Genomic DNA, 22,739 nt, shown 5'->3' on the forward strand with positions numbered 1-22,739 from the left:
GATTTTTGAACACGTATGCAAATGAGGAATAGTCTGGCGCCTACACGTGCGTTACATTAGCGTTTGTTTTTGTATGCGGTGTCTGGGGTAAAAACAACATCAATTCGTCGCGCTGTAAGTCATGAAAACACATTTTTTTTTAAAGTTAAAATGTTACGATCTGGCCCGCTAATTCGCAGTATTACATTTCAGGTTAATAAAAGCAAACTTGAAAGGAAAGGAGTATTTTTGAGAAGGCGTGGATGTTTTAATTACAATGATCGTGAAAACACGTAATGCACGTTGGATATAACAACACCAACTACACGGTAAAAATCCATTACTAGCAAAATGCGGTATCGAATCAGGATACAGGGAGAAAGTTTCCTATCCAGGGCTTACTATTGGAAACCAGGTTGGAAATAAAGTAAGCAATGGGGACGAGGTTGAATAGTGGGACTAAAAGAAAAAAATTATAAATAGCAAAAAATTAAAAATTGACAACCTTTTTGGCACTTGAAAGAATACACCGAAAACAATATCGTCAAAAGTCGTGATTAATCCTAAGCCTTCTTAGGAAATATTGTCCCCCTCCAACCTTCAAGGACTGGAATGCATTATCATCACTTGCAATCTCATCCTCATCATTGAATGTATTGTATTTTTAATCTGGCCTTAGCAAGTACAAGTACTAACTTAAACAGTAGGCCCTATATAATTTCGTCTAGAAGATCCTATTGCTGCCAAGCGCATCGCACGTTTGCGCTACGGTGCAGGCGACGTTTGTCTGCCATATATGAAAATACACCATGCCCATAACAACTCATTCATCTATATATCCCAGTGGTAGATCATCATCGATAGATTACTAGGATGTTGAGTGTTTCCGTACTTTTGCCTGTATTTGTCTTTAAAAAAAAGTGTATGAAACAAGCCGTTGCTGATTTGAAGATAATACATGTTTGCGAAATAGCCCGAACGCCTATCGGTCGCGTATAAAACTTTGAGGCATCTTGATCTTCACTTTCTCTTAATTTTCGTAACCTTGTAAAAAGCCTCCCTTTCGGACTCGAACCCGAGGGATTTCTTTGGGGGGGGGGGAGACGGGGCCCTCACTCCTTCCGAAGCCATCGCCCCAAAATGGGGCACTGTTTTTTTGAAAATCCTGTATGCACAAAATTCATTCAAACGAAGATCCACAATTACGAGGGAAACATCTGCAGCCAGACGCCTAGCCATCTGTCACCTTCACAGCCTTTAAATCATACTAATTATCTATTTGGTTATTAGTTTTAATTAGCTCGATGTAAACCTACATGCATCAACATCACGGGGGAAAAAATAATCACCATTACTTGCTAAGCCCGCCCCTTATGGACCCCAAGTCAAATGAGGGCGCACTATACCGTGCTTCGACAGAGTTGACCGCTGCATTTAATTTCGTAATTATCCCAATAAATGTCTTAAGATAGTTGTCACAAAGTGATACTTGGTTTTTAATCGAAATGACTCTTTAAACTGACAAAACACTAATTTATTTTTAGGGGCCTACAATTTCTGAGTTCGGTTAAACGGAAGTGGTTTAGAGACACACAATTTATTTTCCTCGGGACCGCCACACCCAACTATTTCTAGAAGTAGTTATTGAACCATCAAAGAATGGGGCAGTCAACTCCAGTAGAGTTACCATTGGTTAGTGTATTGGTACTTTGCATAAATTGAAGTGTTGAATATTCATTTTGCCAAGTGAATGCATTGATTGAATTCTTGGAATGGCTGTTTGCACTTGCAGAGGTTTTGAGTGCCAACGTCAGGGGCACCCGGTGGGGGGGGGGGGTGCAACCCGGTGGGTGGGGGGGGGGCACCCGGTGGGCGGGGGGGGGGGCACCCGGTGGGGAGGGGGGGGGGCCAAAGCAGCAAAGGCTGTCTTGGTACGAAGCAGAACTAGAGTCAAAAAGGCTCAGACATAATAAAAAAACGGAATGTGTTTTTAAAAACCGAGTATGTGTTATCCAAGATCTATGTACGTACATGCCATTTATTCTAGCAAATGTCAAATTCCATTGTCAAGGCCGGTTGCACAAGCTCAATGAGCTTGTGCAACCGGCCTTGACAATGGAATTTGACAATGGGTGGTTTGCATTTCCTGGTGTTCGCCATTTATTGAGGCTGCATACGGTGTACACGTACATGTCGCTTATTGAATCTCACATGGCAATTTAAATGTAGGACTATCTCACTCATAAATTATTTCCATAATATTCACGTGATGGCGGTGTCACGTAACTGCGAGATGTGTTATGTATATACCATGTCCATGCCCACCCGGTACCCCTTCTAAAACCTTTGAGCAAGAAAGTCAACCACCGCGCACACTGTTCCTTCACCAACATCTCCGGACTATGAGCGGGGCGGTGAGCAACAGTCTGGAGGGGCCGGACGGCGGAAGGCCCGGCTGGGTCGCGGTCCTCGCCCTCTGGACCAAAAACTTCATGGTGACCGGCATTACGAAAGTTCTCGGGATAATGCTGCCAATTTTGCAATTCCAACTGACCTCCCAAATGTGGATTATCGGCTGGATAGCGTCACTGACAACCGCAACAAGTGGATTCGTAGGTAACACTGACAGTATTTTTCTCAACTGCAATTTAATTCAACTGTGTGTATTATATTTATGGCGTTGCGAAGAAGCGCATGCATGGGTGTTGTAATGTATTAAAATTGACTGAGCTTTTTCATGCGTATATCAATTACTCATCTGCATGACTGTAAGCCACTATTTAAATGTAATAATTGTTGGTTGTAATGCAACCCAGACTACATGTGAATATGATACTTTCAAAATATAATTATGATTTTAATTTTCTCCATGCATCGGTTTCAAATGGGTCCCTTCAGCAATACCATTTTCATTCTATTTCACAGTCATTATTTTAAAATTAAATACACATAAATGTTGAAATTGTGTGAACTGATATACGTGCGGAAAGTAAACTGCACGATCATTATTATTTCTTCGGTGGTCTGATCACATCATAATTGACTATTATGACAAGTTGATTATATTACTCTTAAAGTTACTACAGGCATCATCGTTGTGCCCAAAACGCAATATAGCCGAACAGAATTTTCACTGTATGGTATCCTACTTAATTGTTATCCTACTTAATTGTTATCCAACTTCATTCGCATCTAGAAACAAGGATGTTCCATCCTTTGATCAACTCAAAATCAAATATTTTACGTCTCCACAGCTCCTTTCGGAGGATTAGTGAGCAGGCGCTTCGGGGCTGGTTACGCCATGATGACGTGTGGCGTGATGATGAGTGCAGCGGTCATTGCCGGATCGTTCGTCGAGAACTCTCTGCAACTGGCGTTGCTGTACATGTTACTGGCAGGTTGTATTCAAAAACATTGAAAAACAACGATTTCAACTTCATTGAATTTCCACATGAAATGTTTCGGTTTTTCCGATTAATTTAACACTCGTAGCAAACAGATTCTATCGCAGAGATACTCCAGCTTCCTTCCAGTCATCATTGAGCTAATAAATCTAATGTTAATTAAAATGTTAAATAATATTTCCATCGAATTTGTTTAATATAGGTTTTCCCGGCCAATTTCCTAAAATGTTCAATCACTTCTGAAAATCGGTCAATCATTTTCGTCTGAAATGGAGAATCGCTCTGAACACGCGTTTCATTTTCGCTACCATTACAGAACTGAGCCCAATCTAATGCATTTTCTCAAACCTCAGTTTCTGAGGTTCAAGCCTAATGAAGCATGCAGTGCCTGCAGCAAATTACCTGATGTTTGAGCATGTTTAGACTGATAAGAGCCTACTTTTGGTCAGTTGTAACTGATCCACTAGCTAAGAGCAGTGACTTGCAGGCCGTGGTCAGTATAGGTGTTACCCATGCCAGTGTGTGACTGTAACCTGGAAAAATGACACACCTGGGGAACTCGCGAAAACTAATACAACTATGGGGATTCTAACCAAACTAAACTCAGGATCTTTGAAGAGAAAAGGCGCGAGGAGACTGAATTAATAGGGACAAGGGACACAATTCTAGATTTCGAACAAAAAAAGACAAAAGGAATTTATTTACAAGAACTTCAAATCAAAATCAAAACAAAAGATGAAGACCAAAAACTTAAACCTAAAACCAAAGACTCAAACCAACACAGTGTGTATATTAGTAGACCTTAAAGACACTTCTGGCAGAAAATCTGTAAAACAAGATAAGAGAGTAAAGAACATAATAAAAAAACAGTAAACAATGCAAACAACTCAAGCTACACTAGGTCTAAAGTAATATAAACAATGCCATGTGGAACTACTATACACTCTTGCCAAGAACACTACAATTTCTCGTGAATACCTAATGAGCAAGATAAACAGTGGTCCCTGTCTTCTGAATGCCAGGTGGGACTAATCACCAAGGGGGTAATTCAACATTCCTGAATAGTAAACTTGCACAGGTCCAAAGCAGATAAGAATAACTAAATGAAACAGGTGGCTAAATACAAAATAAAGGAAATGCAAGTCTACAGTAAATGAACAGCTTGGACAAGTCTAACTAATGAATAAACATGGCAAACTAATCAGTAAGAAGTCTGTGGGAAAACCACTCCTCTTGGCTTTATACATGTACAATAAAACAATAAAGGTGAAGAAAACACCATCCAAAATACTGAAATCAGATGTCAAAAGAAAAAGGCAATGCAATGCATCTATCCAAGTCATTCCTCGGAAATTAAGTCAATGAAATAAATCAAACTTCTGACAACACAGTTTTCCTCGAAAATAACAGAACTCTAACATGTCTAATGATCCTGATCAATCAAAATCAAACAATACAAGCTAACTTTCTTCAAATAATTTCTAAATAAACCCAATCTCAAAACTTCAAGTGATAATTCCTACAACTTACAAGGCTGTTCAGGAATTCTATAAAACTTGATTGTCAAAACTCTGAACAATACCAAAACAGATCAAAACTTCTAAAAAAAACTTAATAATACACTTAATGAGAAAATACAAAAAACATATATCAGAACTCACCAATAACTCGAGCAGATAAACTCTCACACAGGGCAAAGCGCACCCAAGAAAATCAAGGGGGAAAGAGAGGTAATAAAATGCACGGTCCTCTCTCTACTGCCGCTGGTCTGCTACTGATCATGAGGGGTCTGTGGTCTTACAGGGTGGGCAGGGCACATGGTCTTGAGACAGGGGGAACCAATGGCATGGGAACAATTTACATACAATGTGAACTGTTACTGGGGAAAGCTAATCAGGGGTACACACTTCTATGAAAGGGTAGGGGACATCTAATAAAAGGGGTGATTTATTCAGGGGACCTACTCCTATCCTAAAACACTACAAAAAAATACAGTAAAAACTACAAGTAAAACTTGGCCCTGCCACACTCACGCCATCTTTAAAATATTGCTGTCCCCAGCAATGACAATAAAAATCAACTTAATTCAATTAAACATGATTAAAACAAACAAACAAAATGCTAAAATACACAATACGCTTCAATACATTATTGAGGACATTTAAGTCAACCACAAATTTAAACTAGACAAAAATACAGTGATCAGGGTCCTCTGTCATCCCGGAACTCTGGAGGCGGTGAGATCTCACCGGACGCTTCCCTCCCGTTTCGCTGTACGCCCCTGCGATGACACCTCATGTATGCCATTGCTTCATTATGAAGACTAGGCCAATAATACCTGTCCTTGACAAGCTTCAGGATTCTTCCATAGCCGAACTTGTCCATGCTTCCGTGGAGACTATGAAACACTTCCTCTCTCTGCTGTCGGGGAAGCACTGCCAGGTATCTACATGTAGCCTTCCCGCCGCCCTTCTTGTACATCAGAAGTCCTCCCTTCACCTCTAGTCGACGCCATACTCCTAGCAACTTCTGCACCACTCTGGTTTCTTGGGACATTTGCCTCCTTGTCATCAGGGGGCTTGCCGTCTTGAGCTCAACAACCCGCCTGATTGCGGGATCTTTCAGCTGAGCTTCCCTGAGGCTTATCCTTTCGGAACTCATACCTCCCTGAGAGCTGGCCTGTGTCGCCTCATCAGGGGTGCTTGCGTGTGTTTCTGGCGCTGGCTGGGGGATGGGCTTAGGGACTTCGTGCACTGGCTGCGGGTTGGGGGTTTTCGGTACTGGCCGATGTGGGATGGGGACTTCTGGAACTGGCTGATTTGGGGGACGCTGATTCACCTTAACATCTGACAGGGCGCACTCCAGACTATGTATGTAGCATCTCTGCCTCATCTGTTCGCCCATCACCTGCCGCATCATCTCCTTGAGTGCGTTTATCTGCCGAAATTGCTGCAGAATAACCTCTTGCATACTGGACTGGTGCTGCAGGAGTCTCAGCATCTCAGACTGCGGCTGCACATCAGGGACTTCAAGGTTGCAGGTTTCAGCAGGTACTGGGTCGAAATCACAGAGCTGGAGTGGAGTCCTGACATCCACCATCATGTACTTGTCCGATCCACCAATATAACAACACTGTGTTGGTTTATAGACTATGTTACTTGACTTATCTAAACTGACCACCAAAGACAGAAAAAAACCTTTGAAAAAATGCCTGTCGTCCCTATCAAAACAATTCCTGGCTAAATTTTACTAAAAAAATATATTCCCTACCCGGATCTTCCACCAAAAATAGAAAAAAATGTAACCTGGAAAAATGACACACCTGGGGAACTCGCGAAAACTAATACAACTATGGGGATTCTAACCAAACTAAACTCAGGATCTTTGAAGAGAAAAGGCGCGAGGAGACTGAATTAATAGGGACAAGGGAAACAATTCTAGATTTCGAACAAAAAAAGACAAAAGGAATTTATTTACAAGAACTTCAAATCAAAATCAAAACAAAAGATGAAGACCAAAAACTTAAACCTAAAACCAAAGACTCAAACCAACACAGTGTGTATATTAGTAGACCTTAAAGACACTTCTGGCAGAAAATCTGTAAAACAAGATAAGAGAGTAAAGAACATAATAAAAAACAGTAAACAATGCAAACAACTCAAGCTACACTAGGTCTAAAGTAATATAAACAATGCCATGTGGAACTACTATACACTCTTGCCAAGAACACTACAATTTCTCGTGAATACCTAATGAGCAAGATAAACAGTGGTCCCTGTCTTCTGAATGCCAGGTGGGACTAATCACCAAGGGGGTAATTCAACATTCCTGAATAGTAAACTTGCACAGGTCCAAAGCAGATAAGAATAACTAAATGAAACAGGTGGCTAAATACAAAATAAAGGAAATGCAAGTCTACAGTAAATGAACAGCTTGGACAAGTCTAACTAATGAATAAACATGGCAAACTAATCAGTAAGAAGTCTGTGGGAAAACCACTCCTCTTGGCTTTATACATGTACAATAAAACAATAAAGGTAATGAAGAAAACACCATCCAAAATACTGAAATCAGATGTCAAAAGAAAAAGGCAATGCAATGCATCTATCCAAGTCATTCCTCGGAAATTAAGTCAATGAAATAAATCAAACTTCTGACAACACAGTTTTCCTCGAAAATAACAGAACTCTAACATGTCTAATGATCCTGATCAATCAAAATCAAACAATACAAGCTAACTTTCTTCAAGTAATTTCTAAATAAACCCAATCTCAAAACTTCAAGTGATAATTCCTACAACTTACAAGGCTGTTCAGGAATTCTATAAAACTTGATTGTCAAAACTCTGAACAATACCAAAACAGATCAAAACTTCTAAAAAAAACTTAATAATACACTTAATGAGAAAATACAAAAAACATATATCAGAACTCACCAATAACTCGAGCAGATAAACTCTCACACAGGGCAAAGCGCACCCAAGAAAATCAAGGGGGAAAGAGAGGTAATAAAATGCACGGCCCTCTCTCTACTGCCGCTGGTCTGCTACTGATCATGGCCCTGCCACATGACCATCCATATGATGCTATTATCATGGAGCTAGATTGTAGGATAGCATGTACATTGTGTATGTACAGTGCAGCTATGTGATTCAGGTGGCTGAAGCAAAGAGCAAGGAACAATTTGACTTCGAGCATTCTTGGATGCTTGGAGCAAGAATAGCGATCATGGTTAGCATTGGTTAGGAAAATATAATCAAGATCGAGACGACTTGGACGTGAGATTATATGAACCTTGGGATTACTTTTCGCGTAGGCTTGTCTGAACACTTTATAATTGGCCAACCAAATGCTATTAATGGGTGAGTAAAAAAAAAGGCGGAGGCAAACCCCCAAAAATAAATTTCATATTTAAAACAATATGTAGTACCAAAATAATAATGACTGGAAAGCCAATTTCATAAGCTATTGTTAGATGAAAAAATACTGAATTTGCTCAATCCGTTCAGAGAATATCAACATTTTAACGCAATGACCCTAAAACCTGTTTCATCACACACACACAAAGACAATTTATTGTGTATTCTGACTGTTTGGAACAACAAAGAAATTGACTCAGAATACTTGTTCCAACAACTGCCAACAACTGTAGTATACAATGTCTTTATTTACAACCCTGGTTAGGCAAACAATACGATTGATAAAATCTTTTTTTCTTGTTTTTAAGATGGGTCTTTAAAGGACTTTGTTTCTGAATATGTTTAACTTTTAAAGTGGGGGGGGGGGAGGGTCAAAATGAGCTTTATATTGTCAACAGAAATGTGCACCCTTATTGGGAGTGCGAATCAATATAGGCCCCCTAACTTTAAAAATTCTCCCCCAATTTTTGGAGGGCGAATCAAAGTAATTACTCCTCAGTTTAATTGTCATCAGAAATCCGCCACCTTAACTGGGACGGTGAGTTTAACCTCTAAGTTGTCCACAGAAATCCGCACCTTATTATTGAGAGGGTGAATCAAAGAGTGCTCTAAATTGCCAACAGAAATCGACCCTAATATTGAGAGTGCGAATCAAAGTAAGCTCTCAACGTTAAACTGAAATCCGTCCCTTTGTTGAGAGGGCGAATCAAAGGAATTAAGCTCTAAATTGTCAACATGTTAAATCCGCCCCTTATGAAGAGCGCCGATTAAAATAAGCTTTAAATTGTCAACAGAATTTCTCCCCTTATAGTGGGAAGGTGAATCAAAGCATTGAGCTATGATCAAAGTAAGCTCTAATTTATTTTTCAACAGAAATCCGATGACTGAATCACTCTGGAAATATGCAACACTTCACAGGGTTTATGTTCAAATAAAATCTGGACAAATATCCAATAGTTTGGTGATATGTCATCCTTTTTACAGAGTGTTTTGAATATTCAGAAGTAGGTGTACTCAAAACAATTTTTGTTCTCATTTTTATAAGTAATCGCCACTCGATTCAGTCAACGAAAAACTACCACCCATACAAGTCAGTTCATTATCTCTTGGTTGGTTGATTGAACATTCATACAATTTCTTTTCCGCAGTACAAAACAATAGTCTTCGCCAAAAAAAAAAAACGATTAAAAAGCAATTTGATGTCTACCTAATAGTACTCAAACATATAATTATACAAATTGCATCTATGACTTAGAGAAGTTTATACCCAGTATGAGATTTATGTGTTTATTAGTCATGGTCATTAGTTTGTTATCACATCAGTTCGTTTTTTTTAGAACGTCAAAAATTATTTCGCCTTGCAGTCGCACGTTTGTGGTTTTAACTTTTCGTTAAGTACACACGATGAAGCTGTTTTTGAATAACAAATAGTTTATGTATTAAAGCTCAATTTTGTGGAACAATTAATAATATGAAGGAAGGTGTTTTTCTCCTACTTATTTGCTGTTACTTTGAAAGCTCTTGAAAATATGTAATAAACTGGCACTTGGGCCACTAGGCCGACTTCCAAAAAAAAAAACTCTGGCCAATGGTTTTTACTGACCAAGTTGTTTTCCATAATCTTCCGTATGGGCATAGCCTAATGCTTCTTCTGGAAGCATGGTCTAAGTTTCTGAATAATAACAGTCAAGATTCAAGCCCCCGGGAACGGGGGTGCTGTGGATGCTGCAGCACCCCAACTTTTCGGATTGGGGTGCTTGGAATATGCTTTAGCACCCCCTTCTCCTGGGCAAAAATGTGTTCCAGCCAGCAGTGTTCTACGCGACGATGAAATTGCGCCGCTACGCTATACATTATGCTTGCTCTACAAATATCTCCTTCGTTTTGTTCGTTTCTAGTTTTGCCGCGGCTAAGCGCGGCGCTTCGAAAGTCTAGCACAAACACTGTAAAATATCAAGAGGAGGTATTTTCTAAATCTTCAGGCAGTGCAGAATCGATATTTCCCTCAAGGTATCCAAAATTATGACATGTCTATGATATTTCCACCGGTGATAGAAGCCTTGACCCTGAATTAGCAATAACCCCGGCCATGACGATGGTGGCAAAGTTGTTTATGCTTGCCAGGATTTTTTTCATTCGATCTTTTAATAGGGGCCAATGTTCATACCTTTCCCCTGAAGGTTTTTCTTTTCATTTAAAAGTTTCATTGACGTTGCTAGCATTCTGTACTCAAGATTAACAAATAGCAAGGTTCACCGTGACACAACCCCAACCTAAAAGGAGTGGGACGGGCTTTTTAATTGAAACTATAGTCATGCTACAATTCCAGTGTAGTTTCGTTTTAATAAAAATGCTATTCATGTTTTACCTCTGCAAGTTTTTTTCTCATAAAATCTCAGTAGACCGATAAATCCCTGCCATAAAAAAGCTATTCATCATCCTCTGCAACTTTTTCCTCATAAAATCTCAGTAGACCGATAAATCCTTGCCTAGCCCCAAACTTGCTATCTACCGAGCACAAACATAAAGATGCATTTGGTCTTTTAGTCTTTTATATTTGCCATTCTCTGTAACAAACAAATAACACTGCATACATGGAGAGCTACATTGTTTGGTGATATAGAACTAAAGTGGCCCCTGGCCCTGTGGCCCCACGCCGTAATAAAACAAAACATACACGAAGGAATTTACTAAATGTAAGAAAGCAGCCTTGCAACAATAATATTTACATGCGATGTCATGCATAACGATACAATTCTTTTTCCAGAATGAAATGGAACCAATAATGGAGATAAAAATACAGCGTTCTCCACTTTTCAGTACAGTTAAACGTTTTAAGAGCAACAGTATATTCTAACAAAATAATGAAATAAATTGTCTTCATAATCTCAAAAAACTTTTGCTAAAAAAGTCAAATGAAAGTGGCCAGGAATCGCCCCCACCACAGAGCATCTTTATTCCAAATTAAGCCACGACGTGGCTTTCGCATTAATTTTGTCCGTCCTTTATTCCAGCACCCCATGGCAAAAGTTTGTTCCAGCGGCAGGGCAAGTTTGTCACAAGTTTAATCTTGCGGGGTCTGAACTGATTGCTTGATGTATCATGCTTTACCTAGATTGGGTATACTAGACCCAAGCGTGTACAACTTTTTCATTTTTGTACAGTATTTGTATTTCACACTTTTAATGTTTATTGGCATATCAGTACCTCAATAAATCACATTATAGGAAGTTGTCAATAAATGCATTGAGTGTGTGATTCAGTGCGAAATACAAGAGAATCTACGACAGCAGCTGAACTGATTTTTTTTTCGTGTAATTTTTGTTTAATGTTTCTTATCAATGTTGTTGTATCCATGTGTTTTAAGGAAATTGGATACCTAACGTGACAATGATACATCAAATCCCAGTCGTCAGTTGTGTACGAAGTATATAACGCAGAGCTAGCATGCTGTTGAACCTTCAAGTTGAGATGAACATCTTAATGATTGCTTCACACGGGCATAATGCTGACCACGGGGGTGTAAAGGGTCTGTGTGCGGCGTAATGTGTGTTGCGTATTAACTAATAATAACCACTCCTGAAGTGGCAATAATGTCGGTTAGTCCTGGGCTCCACCCAGTGTAACGGATACCTACTTTATCTCAGATAAGAGTGCAGAGGCACTAATTACCCCCCAAAATGCATGAGCTAGATTGGGCTCGGTTCTGTGATGACCTCAATTTCGTCTTGAAAATTCATGATCCTGCATACATCATTTTTAATTTCGTCTTTGGTCGCTCATTTTCGCCATACTTTTTTCGTGAAAGACAATTCAATTTCGTCGTCTGCAATTGCTGAACGTGCGATAGATGAATCGATTCTGTCATTTTGCAATCAATGTTATATAAATATCATTCAAATTCATCTCATAATTGTAGGCCATCTTCCGTATTTTTACGTTTTCATCTGTTCATTTCTACATATTTACTTTTTTTTGTGTCTGTTATAATCCGTGTAACGTAGGTCTTTAAACCTTAAATAAGCATTTTTCATGTAACAATTACTATGCAAAATTGTAATCTTTTTCAATATTTGTTTAGTTCGTAGACAATTGTATGCGTCAACAACTGAAAGAAATAGGGTATAAATACGCAAATGAAATTGCGTATTTTCCATTTCACGCAATTTTCCATTTTTTATATTATATCTTTGAAGGTACTGCCAAAGGTATATCTAATGTCGTTGCAAAGGAGGCTGTCGGACGCTGTTTTACCAAGAACTACGCCACAGCCAATGGCATCGCACGGACCGGCTACTCCGTGGGACTGATCGTCTTCGCGCCCCTGGTCCAGCTTTTCTTAGACACCTACGGCTGGAGAGGAACCATGTTACTAGTGGGAGCCATCATCATGCATTCTGTTGCGAGTGGCGCCGTTATGGTAGCAACGAGGCAGCCTGAGCTCGATCAGTCACACGCATACCAAACGCTCCCCCAGACCGAACACACTAATTCGTCATCAGCACACGAGAGCACTCTCCGTTCTTACTGTGGTTCGCTGAGGAAGTTTTTCTTTAAGAACTTCGAGGTGGGACTACTTCTCAATGCGCGCTACTGGTTGGTGGCCGTTATATCTTGCTGCACGCTCTACGCGTACACCATGTGGATTGTGTATTTCGTGTCCCAGGCGCAGTCCAACGGGTTCACTTTGGAGGAGGCGGGTTCTTTCGTGACCATCGCGGGCATTGCGAACCTGTTTGGTACAATCAGTCAGGGACCGATCACCGACCGCGGAGTGATGTCCTCGTGGACTCTGGTTGCCGTTTGCCTCGTTATGAGTTCCGTCTCGTACTTTGCCTCCTCTTTGCTGACTTCTTATTGGCCAATGATGACGTCAGCGGTGCTGATTTTGTTCAGTGACGGAGTCTTGACCTGCCAGACGGATGTTCTCGTCAAGCAGGTTCTTGGTGTCGAGCTATTGGCGGGTGCTTTTGGCTGGATCGCGCTAAAGGTGACGCTATTATTAGTCGCTTTGGGATTTCTGCCTGGTACGTATAAGCCTAATGAATGAGTGTCGTTTCCTTACGCCACTTTCTTCACTGCATGGAGTAGTCTAGTATGTAGTATCAACATACAAGTAATAATTATTAGGAAGTACTTTAATTCATGGTGTTACTTGTGTGGCATCACTGGCAATGTGCATCACACCATGCAATAGCATAAAAGATCAACAATGTCAAACCATTCTACGAGATTTCCCGATTTCAATTTTACCTTCTGTCTCTGTTTTAAGGTTTGGTTTACGACTTGACCGGAAGTTACACAGCAGCCTTTCTACTGATAGGCAGCGTGCAGGCTGTACCACTAGTGCCTTTGCTGATGCTAATATATTCTCAACGGTAGAACCTCGGAGAGTTTTTTTCATTGGAGGGTTTCATAATTGACTGTGAGTCGATCGGAGTTGAAACAGAAGCATAAGGACATAATGTACATTGATCAAGTGTGTTTTGATCAATTAAAGATTAGTTGCACGCAATCCTGGCTTTATGCCTTTTCCTGGCTTTATGCCTTTTGGTCTATGTCTGGTGTTGTTGCGATTTCTATGGGTGTGGCAATCTTGCCATACCTCGTGTGAACAACATTCATCTGAGTATGATAGTGCAGCATGGCAGTGGCGCACCTAGGATATGGCTTGGGGGGGGGGGCTCACAATTTTTTTTCAAAATTAGAAGTTAAATTTTTGTCAAAAAATTTTGCCCACAATTTTTGGCCGCAGAAAAAAATTGGGGTTTTGTTTTGGCGGCGGATTATTTTGACTTTGGTGGCGCCAATTGCACCCCTATTATACTACTCGAAAATAGGCCACATTATCACCAAGGTCCAATCCTGGGCAACTTCGTCCCAAGGGTGTCGAGCAGTACGCGCCCACCACTACCTGCTCTCTCACCCTGGTATTGGATCATTTGCATGTGCAAGATTTTTGAACACGTATGCAAATAAGGAATAGTCTGGCGCCTACTGGGGGGGGGGGGGGAGACGGGGCCCTCACTCTTTCCGAAGCCATCACCCCAAAATGGGGCACTGTTTTTTTGAAAATCCTGTATGCACAAAATTCATTCAAACGAAGATCCACAATTACGAGGGAAACATCTGCAGCCAGACGCCTAGCCATCTGTCACCTTCACAGCCTTTAAATCATACTAATTATCTATTTGGTTATTAGTTTTAATGAGCTCGATGTAGACCTACATGCATCAACATCACCGGGGAAAAATAATCACCATTACTTGCGACCAAACCTTTACGTTGAAACGTTTAAATATATATAACTTGTACATTATATAAATATAAGGAAAAGTGCGTCACACCCTTATTTTATTTCTGAATGCCATTGGTCAGTTAAATTATCAGGGAACTACTGAAGGTCCTCCGAAAGGAGCTGTGGAGAGGAAAATATTTTGAGAGTAGATCAAAGGATGAAACATCATCAACAAAACATCGAGAGGCAAAAAAACAAAAACAAACAAACAAACAATTAAACAAGTATAGGACACAGTGAAAATTCTGTTTGGCTATGTACGTTTTGGGCACACTAATAAAGTCTGTAGTACATTGGAAAGTGCTATAATCAAATTGTCATCATATTAAATTACGTTGTGACCAAACTCTATTGATTCAGCAACATTATAAAAGAATATTGATTCACCGATGAAATAATAATGATCGTACGAATCCCGGAAAGGGACAGGGTGGAAATGTTTTTTGTAATTTGCAAATTAGTTCCCACGAGTTGCTAACTCGTTCCCACGAATTACTATTTCGTTCGCACGAATCACTAATTCGTTCGCACGAATTGCTAATTCGTTCGCAGGAATTGCTAATTCGTTCGCACGAATTGTTAATTCGTTCGCACGAATTGCTATCTCGTTCCCACGATTTTCTAATTCGTGGGAACGAATTGCTGACTCGTGGATCCGGGAACGCGTTAGTTGATTCGTGGGAACGAGTTGGTAATTCGTGCGAACGAAATAGCAATTCGTGCGAATGAATTAGCAATTCGTGCAAACGAATTAGCAATTCGTGCGAACGAATTAGCAATTCGTGGGAGCGAATTAGCAAATTACAAAAAAACAAACACATTTCCACCCTGTCCCTTGTCCGGGCTTCATAAGAACCAATTTAGTCATTTACCATTCAATCGAATTCGTCTCATGTAAATCAATTAGCCTAATTTGATTTCTGAATTACAAGGTTTGACGCAGACGAGACGAAATTAAATACTTCGGGACGAAAACGAGTGCTCTATATTTAAATTTGCTTGAACTGAATTTGAAATTATCTGACTAAAGACAAAATTAGACTAAAAAAAAAATTAAACGTTGGAAGTGCTTGCACTAAATCGATGTTGATGGACGAATTTAAATATTAGAAACGGTGAATTCGAATGTCAAAACGTTTTAAAATAGCCGGAGAAACCTATATTATGCAGTTTACTTTCCTCATCCACATAAGTTCTGACAATTACAATTATTATTTAATGTAGGAATGACTGTGATATGGTATTGTTGAAAGGGACCCATTTGAAATTGTTTACATGTGTATAAGCCATCTGCATACGCATGCGCAATGCGCAGGGAAAATTAAAACCACATTCTTTCAGTACCATATTCGTATGTAGTATGGGTCGCATTACCAATATAGTTCCTTATCCCCACTCGTCCCTTTGCGTGTCTCCTTCCAGCCCTGCATGCTTGTGTGCCCCCTACATGTTTGTTTCTTGTACCTTTGTCATTTCGGAAGAAGTCCTTGCTAAGGACGAAATATATCAGGCCACTCAAATTGTTCTGATTTGTATATTTCAGGTCAATCCAGTCAGTGAGCAGTTTGCAGCAGTTGTGTGCATTTTCAACAACTATAGAGGCTTGCAGTCATGCGTATGAGTATTTGGTCAATTTTGACCCTTGGGTTTCGCAACAAAAAAAAATACAAACAAACGATTGAATTGAATTGCTGGCAAGGAAAACGAAAAGAACGGTCACCTACGAATCCACCGATTGCGATCAGGGACGCTATCCAGCCGAGAATCCACATTTGGTCGGTCAGCTGGTGTTGCAAAATCGGCAGCATTATCCCGATACCTTTAGCGGTGCCGATCTCCATGAGGTTTTTGGTCCAGAGCGCGAGGACCGCGACCCTGCCGAGCCTTCCGCCGTCCGGTCCCTCCACACTGTTGCTCAGCGCCCCGATCATAGTCCGAAGATTTTGGTATTGGAACAGGGCGCGTGAATTTCGATGCTCTTACTCCAAAGTTTAAGAACGGGTAAGGGGTGGGCGTGGGCATTCAGGAGATTCTGAGATGGTCTCGTCTTATTTCTAGTTTGCTGTGAACTGAATGGTATACTCGAGTCCGCGCGGAGTAGGGCCTAAGCTAGCCCCATAAATGTGGCCAATTTACTGGACTACCTCCGTAAACATAGGCCACATTTCCACATATACAAAAACGTGTCGAACTTAGTCAAATTTTGATTTTCACATTTAGGCTTAGTTTGTAGGGTTTTTTTGCTTTAGAAGCATACTCACCCGTGCCACTTATTCTAGCTCAGTGTGCGTGTGCAACCGGCCTTGACAGGCACGTTTAAGAGCAAAGGTTTCAAGGATCAAATTACTTCAATGAAATTTGACAATGGGTTGTTTGCATTTTCTGGCGTTCGTTTTTTATTGAAGCTGCATACGGTGTACACGTACATGTCGCTTATTGAATCTCCCATGGCAATTTAGATGTAGGACTATCTCACTCATAAGTTATTTCCATAATATTCACGTGATGGCGGCGTCACGTAACTGCGAGATGTGTTATGTATATATCATGTCCATGACCACCCGGTACCCCTTCTAAAACCTTTGAGCAAGAAAGTCAACCACCACGCACCCTGTTCCTTCACCAAAATAGTCCCCGGACTATGAGCGGAGCGGTGAGCAACAGTCTGGAGGGGCCGGACGGCGGAAGGCCCGGCTGGGTCGCGGTCCTCGCGCTCTGGACCAAAAACCTCACGGAGATCGGCATTACCAAAGGTCTCGGGATAATGCTGCCGATTTTGCAAATCCAACTGACCTCCCAAATGTGGATTCTCGGCTGGATAGCGTCACTGGCAACCGCAACAAGTGGATTCGTAGGTAACACTGACAGTATTTTTCTAAACTGCAATTTAATCCAACTGTGTGTATTATAATGCGTTGCGAAGAAGCGCATGCATGGCTGTTGTACTGTATTAAAATTGACTGAGCGTTTTCATGCGTATATCAATTACTCATCTGCATGACTGTAAGCCACTATTTAAATGTAATAATTGTTGGTTGTAATGCAACCCAGACTACGTGTGAATATGATACTTTCACAATATAATTATGATTTTAATTTTCTCCATGCATCGTTTTCAAATGGGTCCCTTCAGCAATACCATTTTCATTCTATTTCACAGTCATTATTTGAAAATTAAATACATTAATGTTGAAATTGTGTGAACTGATATACGTGCGGAGAGTACACTGCACGATCATTTCTTCGGTGGTCTGGTCACAACATAATTTACTATTATGACAAGTTGATTATATTACTCTTAATTTACTACAGACATCATCATTGTTCCCAAAACGCAATATAGCCGAACAGAATTTTCACTGTATGGTATCCTACTTAATTGTTATCCTACTTAATTGTTATCCAACTTCATTCGGTTTAGAAACAAGGATGTTCCATCCTTTGATCAACTCAAAATCAAATATTTTACGTCTCTACAGCTCCTTTCGGAGGATTAGTGAGCAGGCGCTTTGGGGCTGGTTACGTCATGATGACGTGTGGCGTGATGATGAGTGCAGCGGCCATTGCCGGATCATTCGTCGAGAACTCTCTGCAACTGGCGTTGCTGTACACGTTACTGGCAGGTTGTATTCAAAGACATTGAAAAACAACGATTTCAACTTCATTGAATTTCCACAATATTATTATTATTATTATTATTATTATTTATTTAGCCATTCTCACAACATTATAAAGAAAGGCAAGGAACAGCAAAAGTACAAGTACTGTGGTCCGAGGACCTGCTGCACCGTTAAAACAAGCTAAATAGATAAAAAAAAAAATATATATATATATATTTTTTTTAAAGCCATAAAAAAAGCATATTATTACATAAAAAGCAAGTACATTATATATACATATAGCCTATAAACAAGCACTAAAACGTTCCAAAAGAAAGACACTGACAGAAAAAAAACCTCAATGAATTTAAACATGAATCCAAAAATTGAGGGAGATTACCGAGATAAAAAACATGAAATGTATCGGTTTTTCCCGATTAATTTTAACACTCGTAGCAAACAGATTCTATCGCAGAGATACTCCAGCTTCTTTCCAGTCATCATTGAGCTTATAAATCTAATGTTAATTAAAATGTTAAATGATATTTCCATCGAATTTGTTTAATATAGGTTTTCCCGGCCAATTTCTTTAAATGTTCAATCACTTCTGAAAATCGGTCAATCATTTTCGTCTGAAATTGAGAATCGCTCTGAACACGCGTTTAATTTTCGAATTTCGTCTTGAAAATTCATGATCCTGCATACCCCATTTTCAATTTCGTCTTTGGTCGCTAATTTTCGCCATACTTTTTCGTGACAGACAATTCAATTTCGTCGTCTGCAATTGCTGAACGTGCAATAGATGAATCGGTTCTGTCATTTTGCAATCAATGTTATATAAATTTCATTCAAATTCATCTCATAATTGTAGGCCATCTTCCGTATTTTTACGTTTTCATCTGTTCATTTCTACATATTTACTTTTTGTGTGTGTCTGTTAGTCTCCGTGTAACGTAGGTCTTTAAACCTTAAATAAGCATTTTTCATGTAACAATAATTATGCAAAATTGTAATCTTTTTCAATATTTATTTAGTTCGTTGACAGTTTTTTGCGTCAACAACTGAAAGAAATAGGGTAAACACAGTCAAATAAAATTGCGTTTTTTTCCATTTCATGCAAGAAATAAGTAGGCCTATAATTATTTATTATGAAAAGCAAACTGCATTCATATTTTTACATCTTCAAAAACAGTCGTTCAGTTCTTCTTCTTGTTCTTTGGATTGGTTGTTAAAACCTACAATTTATTGTCTTGCAATACACTATGCCAAATACGTCTGTGTATGGTATACCAGCGTGCGCATTGTCTGATGAATTTGATTGAACATTTCTTAAAATCGATTGAACAAAGACGAATTCAATCCTTACATTATGTGCATGGTCATCAGGTGAGACGAATTCCATTGAAATTTGACATCGAATGGACAAATGTTCAAACTGATCAATTGGAATGACCAACGACAAACGCGTTCCAGTCTTCTGGAGACGAAATTGAAGTTAACCGTTTATGAATTGGAATGCATTAAGTTTCAACATGTGCAGGAAAACCTATGTATGAAGCAATGTACATATATCGGAGTTACAATGAGACATTTGTATATGTGAGATATTAGTTTCTAGTTTTTGGCAATTAACGTAGATCAAGTAGGGGACCCATGTCTTCACAACAGATGAGGAAAACTATACACATTGCCAAAACTTGTCTTTGATGTATACTTTTTTATATTATATCTTTGAAGGTACTGCCATAGGTATATCTAATGTCGTTGCAAAGGAGGCTGTCGGACGTTGTTTTACCAAGAACTACGCCACAGCCAATGGCATCGCACGGACCGGCTACTCCGTGGGACTGATCGTCTTCGCGCCCCTGGTCCAGCTCTTCTTAGACACCTACGGCTGGAGAGGAACCATGTTACTAGTGGGAGCCATCACCATGCATTCTGTTGCGAGTGGCGCCGTTATGGTAGCAACGAGGCAGCCTGAGCTCGATCAGTCAAACGCATACCAAACGCTCCCCCAGACCGAACACACGAATTCGCCATCAGCACATGAGAGCACTCTCCGTTCTCACTGTGGTTCGCTGTGGAAGTTTGTCTCTAAGAACTTCGAGGTGGGACTACTTCTCAATTCGCGCTACTGGTTGGTGGCCGTCATATCTTGCTGCACGATCTACGCGTACCTCATGTGGATTGTGTATTTCGTGTCCCAGGCGCAGTCCAACGGGTTCACTTTGGAGGAGGCGGGGTCTTTCGTGACCATCGCGGGTATTGCGAACCTGTTTGGTAAAATCAGTCAGGGACTGATCACCGACCGCGGAGTGATGTCCTCGTGGACTCTGGTTGCCGTTTGCCTCGTTATGAGTTCCGTCTCGTACCTTGCCTCCTCTTTGCTGACTTCTTATTGGCCAATGATGACGTCAGCGGTGCTGATTTTGTTCAGTGACGGGGTCTTGTCCTGCCAGACGGATGTTCTCATCAAGCAGGTTCTTGGTGTCGAGCTATTGGCGGGTGCTTTTGGCTGGATCGGGCTAAAGGTGACGCTATTATTAGTCGCTTTGGGATTTCTGCCTGGTACGTATAAGCCTAATAAATGAGTGTCGTTTCCTTACGCCACTTTCTTCACTGCACTGAGTAGTCTAGTATGTAGTTTCCACATACAAGTAATAATTATTAGGAAGTACTTTAATTCATGGTGTTACTTGTGTGGCATCACTGGCAATGTGCATCACACCATGCAATAGCATAAAAGATCAACAATGTCAAACCATTCTACGAGACTTCCCGATTTCAATTTTAACTTCTGTCTCTGTTTTAAGGTTTGGTTTACGACTTGACCGGAAGTTACACCGCAGCCTTTCTACTGATAGGCAGCGTGCAGGCTGTACCACTGGTGCCTTTGCTGATGCTAAGATATTCTCAACGGTAGAACCTCGGAAAGTTTTTTACATAGGAGGGTTTCATAATTGACTGTGAGTCGATCGGAGTTGAAACAGAAGCATAAGGACATAATGTACATTGAACAAGTGTGTTTTGATCAATTAAAGATTAGTTGTACGCATTCCTGGCTTTATGCCTTTTCCTGGCTTATGCCTTTTCCTGGCTTTATGCCTTTTGGTCTGTGTCTGGTGTTGTTGCGAGTTCTATGGGTGTGGCAATCTTGCCATACCTCGTGTGAACAACATTCATCCGAGTATGATAATGCAGCATGGCAGTGGCGCACCCAGAAAATGGCTTTGGGGGGGGGGGGACTATTTTGACGTTGGTGGCGCCACTTACACCCCTATTATACTACTCGAAAATAGGCAACTTTATCACCAAGGTCCAATCGTGGGCAACCTCGTCCCCAGGGTGTCGAGCAGTACGTGCCCACCACTACCTGCTCTCTCACCCTGGTATTGGATCATTTGCATGTGCAAGATTTTTGAACACGTATGCAAATGAGGAATAGTCTGGCGCCTACACGTGCGTTACATTAGCGTTTGTTTTTGTATGCGGTTTCGGGTGTAAAACCAACATCAATTCGTCGCGCCGTAAGTCATTAAAACACAATTTTGTTTTAAAGTTAACATGTTACGATCTGGCCCGCCAATTTGCAGTATTACATTTCAGATTAATACAAGCAAACTGGAAAGGAAAGGAGTATTTTTGAGAAGGCGTGGATGTTTTAATTACAATGATCGTGAAAACACGTAATGCACGTTGGAAATAACAACACCAACTACTTGTACACGGTAAAAATCCATTACTAGCAAATTGCGGTATCGAATCAGGATACAGGGAGAAAGTTTCCTATCCAGGGCTCACTATTGGAAACGAGGTTGGAAATAAAGAAAGCACTGGGGACGAGGTTAAATAGTGGGACTAAAAGAAAAAAAATAGAAAAAAAAATTAAATTGACAACCTTTTTGTGTGTGTGTGTGTGTGGGGGGGGGGGGGGGGGGCTCAAGCCCCCGAGCTCTCTCCCCCCCCCCCCTTGGGTGCGACACTGCAGCATGGGACCAACACACAAGAATTGCACTTGAAAGAATACACCGAAAACAATATCAAAAGTCGTGATTAATCCTAAGCCTTCTAAGGAAATATTGTCCCCCTCCAAACTTCAAGGACTGGAATGCAGTATCATCACTTGCAATCTCATCCTCATCATTGAATGTACATTTTGTATTGTATTTTTAATCTGGCCTTAGCAAGTACAGTACTAACTTAAACAGTAGGCCCTATATAATTTCGTCTAGAAGATCCTATTGCTGCCAAGCGCGTCGCACGTTTGCGCTACGGTGCAGGCGACGTTTGTCTGTCGTATATGAAAATACACCATGCCCATAACAAATCATTCATCTATATATCCCGGTGGTAGATCATCATCGATAGATTACTAGGATGTTGAGTGTTTCCATACTTTTGCCTGTATTTGTTTTGAAAAAAAAGTGCATGAAACAAGCCGTTGCTGATTTGAAGATAATACATGTTTGCGAAATAGCCCGGATGCCTATCGGTCGCGTATAAAACTTTGAGGCATCTTGATCTTCACTTTCTCTTAATTT

The 22,739-nt window shown here is 40.4% G+C and overlaps 3 protein-coding genes across 4 annotated transcripts; 2 read left to right on the forward strand and 1 right to left on the reverse strand.

The window, feature by feature from the left end:
* The first annotated feature begins 2,295 nt into the window (after positions 1 to 2,295).
* LOC119733979 (monocarboxylate transporter 12-like) lies at positions 2,296 to 13,683 on the forward strand. The gene is made up of 4 exons (XM_038207360.1): positions 2,296 to 2,595; positions 3,234 to 3,377; positions 12,498 to 13,328; positions 13,574 to 13,683. The coding sequence occupies exons 1-4, from the start codon at positions 2,382 to 2,384 to the stop codon at positions 13,681 to 13,683; spliced, it is 1,299 nt and encodes a 432-aa protein (XP_038063288.1). The 5' UTR covers positions 2,296 to 2,381.
* On the reverse strand, positions 4,047 to 7,934 carry LOC119733981. Of its 2 annotated transcripts, none has more exons than XR_005271998.1 (2): positions 5,045 to 7,934; positions 4,047 to 4,209 (listed from the first exon to the last, which is right to left on the reverse strand). XR_005271998.1 is itself a non-coding variant. In XM_038207361.1 (2 exons), exon 2 carries the CDS (start codon positions 6,483 to 6,485, stop codon positions 5,586 to 5,588), a length of 900 nt encoding a protein of 299 aa, XP_038063289.1. In that variant the 5' UTR covers positions 6,486 to 6,981; positions 7,819 to 7,934; the 3' UTR covers positions 4,047 to 5,585. The 2 variants fall into 2 exon arrangements, 1 of the variants encoding a protein (XP_038063289.1); XM_038207361.1 differs by having other exon boundaries at positions 4,047 to 6,981; positions 7,819 to 7,934.
* Positions 13,684 to 17,009: 3,326 nt separating the features above from the next.
* Positions 17,010 to 21,599, forward strand: LOC119734027 (monocarboxylate transporter 12-like). The gene is made up of 4 exons (XM_038207405.1): positions 17,010 to 17,454; positions 18,079 to 18,222; positions 19,936 to 20,766; positions 21,012 to 21,599. The coding sequence occupies exons 1-4, from the start codon at positions 17,241 to 17,243 to the stop codon at positions 21,119 to 21,121; spliced, it is 1,299 nt and encodes a 432-aa protein (XP_038063333.1). The 5' UTR covers positions 17,010 to 17,240; the 3' UTR covers positions 21,122 to 21,599.
* Positions 21,600 to 22,739: the final 1,140 nt, after the last annotated feature.

This window comes from Patiria miniata, unplaced genomic scaffold (genome assembly GCF_015706575.1).
Source record: "Patiria miniata isolate m_02_andy unplaced genomic scaffold, ASM1570657v1 HiC_scaffold_26, whole genome shotgun sequence".
Classification (NCBI taxonomy): Eukaryota; Metazoa; Echinodermata; class Asteroidea; order Valvatida; family Asterinidae; genus Patiria; species Patiria miniata.